General features: G+C 40.9%; 1 protein-coding gene across 1 annotated transcript; it reads right to left on the bottom strand.

The window, feature by feature from the left end:
• Positions 1-721: 721 nt before the first annotated feature.
• LOC107760066 (uncharacterized) lies at positions 722-3351 on the bottom strand. Its single transcript, XM_075220687.1, has 3 exons — positions 3295-3351; positions 1441-1611; positions 722-1369 (listed from the first exon to the last, which is right to left on the bottom strand). The coding sequence occupies exons 1-3, from the start codon at positions 3349-3351 to the stop codon at positions 845-847; spliced, it is 753 nt and encodes a 250-aa protein (XP_075076788.1). The 3' UTR covers positions 722-844.
• Between the last annotated feature and the right edge of the window lie 1197 nt (positions 3352-4548).

Below are 4548 nucleotides of genomic sequence, written 5' to 3'. Positions count from 1 at the left end.
AAAGTCCTTAACGAGAGGAAAATAAAGCCTACATAGAAGGTCACATCGACCAAGCGCATAATAGCCATTGTCGCCAGCCTAATAAGCCTCAGGGCCACACACACTAAAAGGTCGCATCGACCAAAAGCGTAAGAGCCACTGTTGCCAGCTTAAAATTTGAAAACTTGAGGGTCAAAATGAGCTTGAGTCGTAATCCGATTTGGAGACCGGACCCAAAATAGTTACCTATACATGCCTAAGGGCAAAGCGTAAGAGCCATTGTCGCCAGCTTATATTAAAAAGTCACTTCGACCCAAAGCGTGAGAGCTATTGTCGCCAGCTTACATTAAAAGGTCACTTTAACCCAAATCATGAGAGCCATTGTCGCCAGCTTACATTAAAAGGTCACTTCGACCCAAAGCGTGAGAATCATTGTTGCCAGCTTACATTAAAAGGTCGCTTCGAACCAAAGCGTGAGAGCAATCACCGCCAGCTTACATTAAAAGATCGCATCGACCAAAAGCCGCTAGCCTAAAATTTGGCCATTTGGAGGTCAAATACACTCGAGTCGATGCCCAACTAGGGGACTAAGCCCAAAATAGGTGGCCTAACTATGCGTAAGAGAAAAAAAACGTAAGAGCCTACGGGCTAGTCCAATGAGCCCCGGGGCCACATCTCTACTCTGACGATTCCCACCAACACGCAAACCAGCTCGCCTGGCCGAAATCAAGACAGAAAAATATATTAAAGGAGTAAAGCCGCTAGGTTTTCTTTCATACACATGCAAGAAACGCAACCTCCAGCTACAAACATGCTCTGAAAATGCTACATACAAATGACAAAATCTATGCCCTCCCCCTGGGGGTTATGGCCTATCGGTCTTATCCTCGCTGTCCTCGGCATCGGGCAAAAGCAACCGAGCGTCACGCTCATCCGCCCTTGCTCGAGCCAATTCTTCCGAGAGGGCGAAGCCCTTATCACGGATCTCCTCGAGGGTCTTTCTTAGAGACATGCAACGAGCATACTCTTCAATCCTCCCTCCACGGTCGAGGACCCTTCTCAACTCAGCTTGAGCATCAGCAGCATTCTTTGAGTAGATGGCCATCTCATGGTCAGCTTTAGTCCGACTCATTGCAGCTTCTGCCCGATCGTCAATGATCTCAGCCCTGACTTTCAAAAGCTCAGACTCGAGCTTTGCAATCATTTCTGTCTGAACCAAAGCATTGTCACTAGCTATGCAAAGTTGAGCTTCAAAAGCCAGAAATTTGGCAAGAGCTTCCTTCCCCTCTAAAGCCTGAGCCTCGGCCAGAGTTTTCAATTCATCATGCTCACGCCTGGTCCGGCCAACTTCATCTCGAAGGCGCTCCAAGGCATCAGTCTTTTTCTGCAACTAAAATAAACTATGTATTAGCCCTGGGAGCTAGGAGGCAGAATGCACACTCACCCGGGATAGAAAACTACCTGCTCCTTCAGGTGGTTCTCATAATTCAGGCTCCGGCCCACCTCACACTGTAGATCTACTAGCTCAACTTTCTTTTCATCACAAAGGAGCCTCAGGGATCTCTCCTTGTCCAGAGCTTTCTGTAGCCTGACTTCACAATGAAGCAGCCCAGACTTAAGCTTGTTGAATGCCTGCAGAAGAAAACTCAATAAGGAAGGGAAGGCGCAAAGCTCGAAAAACCTGTGCCAAAACTCACAACAAATTGAAGCCGCTGGGCTTCTTCGAAGGCCGAACGCACACCTGCTAATCCAGTCCCTTTGGCCCTGAAAGAGCCTACTCCGGTCGAAGCACAATCACTTGGTGTATGCGATCCCGAGTTTCCGCAAAGGAGAAACCCTCTTTCCAGAACCAATAGCTGCGGACACGACATGCTCAGATGATGCTTCTGCTCCAAAGCCCCGGTCCCGCTCTGCCTTACTTTGAGCGCCATCACCCTGTGAAAGCACCTTTCATTCATTGTTACCATTCTTTAGCCCAAAAGTCGTCAACCCTTCCCCCTCTCCGAAGGAGAACAACCCGCTCTGATACCACTTTGTCAGGCCCCAACCTTGGGAGGCGTGGCTGGCACCCGGTGTCGCATTGGCCCGAGCGAACCACTTTGTAACTTTTTTTGTCTCTTTGTAAATATCATGGGCCAACATGCCCACAACTCATAATATTCAACTATAATTGGGCAACACCGTACCATTGATCCATTCCTCTTAGAACATAAATACATATGGGCCATCAAGGCCTCAGACATAATGTACAAAATGAAACTGTGTCTATAAAGCCTCTAAGATTATTTGACATCAATGGGACAGGGTACAGCCTACCCATAAGTCTATAGAAAAACTCTGGCATGATGACTTATAGACACTACTGCACTCCAAATAAGGTGGAGTCTTACCGATCCTTCGCTGAATACCAATCTCCTCTACTATGAGGGCATGTCAAACTGATTACCTATACCTACAGGCATGAATGCAGTGTCCCCAACAAGTGGACGTCATTACGAATAATGTACTGAGTATGTAAGACATGTAAATAAATATATAAAGAGCATGGAAGAAACATGGAGTAAAGGACTCAACCTGTAAGTCCGGATAACGCTATAAATTGTGAAATACTTATGGTGTCATGCATATGAGTATGAATGTCATGTCGTACATAGGTACATGTGTTCATAACATCTTCAAGCCTCTGAGGGCATCCCATCATATCATCTCGGCAACTGTGGGCAAAATCATTAACGTATACCAGCTGATTAGGTGGTGGTACGTATATAACGCCGTAACCTTTTCCCATATCCCATATACATATAAGTACATATATATATGTGTATATATACGCGTATATAAATGTCATCTGGTCATGGGTCAATGTACATGTATAAATGCATGAAATGTATATGAAATACGTTAATAAAATCTCTCGGTACGTCATAAGACCATTATACCTCTGGTTAATGTCATGAAATAAACTTTACCAACTTACGTATTTTTGAGACCCGTGAACAGATGATAAAATAATATAGACACCCCTAGTATTTCCATGAATAGAGTCATTTATGAAAGTTGTGCATTTGCTCGTTTCGTTTTTATCGTATGGATCATGCCAAAAGAAATAAGTGATAGCCTTAACATACCTGAGCCAATTCTCCTGAGAAAGATTACATCAAGTCCTTGAACATTATGAGAAGAACATGAAACCTTCAATGCTACTCATCTATTAGCCTTTCTAAGTTGTAAATGGTAGGATATGACTGTATGATGCGTCAGTTTTTCATTCCATTTCACAGAGAAACGCAAGCAACCACCGGGTTCCCTTACTACCTTATCCGAATTAATCCATGATGACAACTGAAGGCTCTGTGAAGCTCTAGCCTCCATTTACATTTTCTACTCCACAAAACACCACAAGAAAAAATGTGTCCTTTTAAAATCAAAAAGAGCTGAAACAATACAATATCATGTCACTAAGCTTATGTTACCATATACGTATGAATCAAGGAGATGAAGACGAATACGAAGAATTAGGTGAAAGGGGAATAAATAGGGAAGCTATTCTGGGATTTGAGAGATATGTAGGTGAGGAGGTGTATGTGTAGATTTTATTGTATTCTCTAACAATGTGACACCTTTGTAAATGACTAATGAGTCATTAATAGAAGGTGAGGGGGCTGCCACGTGCTGATGGGGTGGGAAAGTTTAATCTCTATCCACTTATTAGGTAATAAGGTAATGTCCCGTTACCCGGTAATTAATAAATTACCCGCATAATTAAGAAATATTTTAAATTACTTAATTTTTTTACATATTTTTAATATACTTTATACACCGTAATATTACGGTCATGTGGTACCATGTAAAATAAATTCATACACTATTATTTCATTAAAACATCTATGTAAAGATACATATATTTTCTCAACTTATAATTTTCTTAATCTCATATAAAGAGTATACATTTTTGTATACTTAATTTTTAAAATGGTAAAAAAAGATAACCTTCTTTTCTTGTGAGAAAATATTTTCTACCTTTACAATAAAGAAAACCAACTTTTCAAGCCACCGTGTGAATCTTACTTTATTTAAGACCTTGGCTTAATCTATGTAAACAATATATGAAATTCTAATCATAGACAACATGCTTAGTCATAATTTTAAACCTGTATCACAATGAGTCATGCACTTTTGGTTTTATCCCATCACAGAAACTTTTGCATATCTAAACAAACCCAAAATTCATTCTCAAACCAATGCATACATCCAATTATTCTCAAACCAATGATACCAATCAGGACAATAATCATAAAATTGTACTCCCAAAAAGCAAGCAGTCACCCTTTTAAATTGAATGTACTCTAATTCTCAAATAACACTAAATGACAAGATAGAGATCAAAACAAAAGAGGTTAACCACATGGCTGAATATATGCATAACCAAACATGTGGATGACTTAAATAACAGTCCATATACACAAGATCTCAAATGTCCTGAACTACTTACATACCAACCAAACTATCAGAACACTTGTTTTCATAAAAATAAAAGCAGCATTGAATTTTCTAGGAAATACTACACTA

This window comes from Nicotiana tabacum, chromosome 8 (genome assembly GCF_000715075.1).
Source record: "Nicotiana tabacum cultivar K326 chromosome 8, ASM71507v2, whole genome shotgun sequence".
NCBI lineage: Eukaryota > Viridiplantae > Streptophyta > Magnoliopsida > Solanales > Solanaceae > Nicotiana > Nicotiana tabacum.
Note: the sequence above shows the minus strand (reverse complement) of the source record. Positions and strands in the feature narration are given on the sequence as shown.

Excerpts from the sequence above, each read along its gene's own strand:
- LOC107760066 (XM_075220687.1), bottom strand. The coding sequence starts at position 3,351 with ATGGAGGCTAGAGCTTCACAGAGCCTTCAGTTGTCATCATGGATTAAT. Across the intron at positions 1,612-3,294 it reads CATGGATTAATTCGGATAAG|GCATTCAACAAGCTTAAGTC; the intron begins GTAGTAAGGGAA and ends TTTCTTCTGCAG. Across the intron at positions 1,370-1,440 it reads AGAACCACCTGAAGGAGCAG|TTGCAGAAAAAGACTGATGC; the intron begins GTAGTTTTCTAT and ends AGTTTATTTTAG.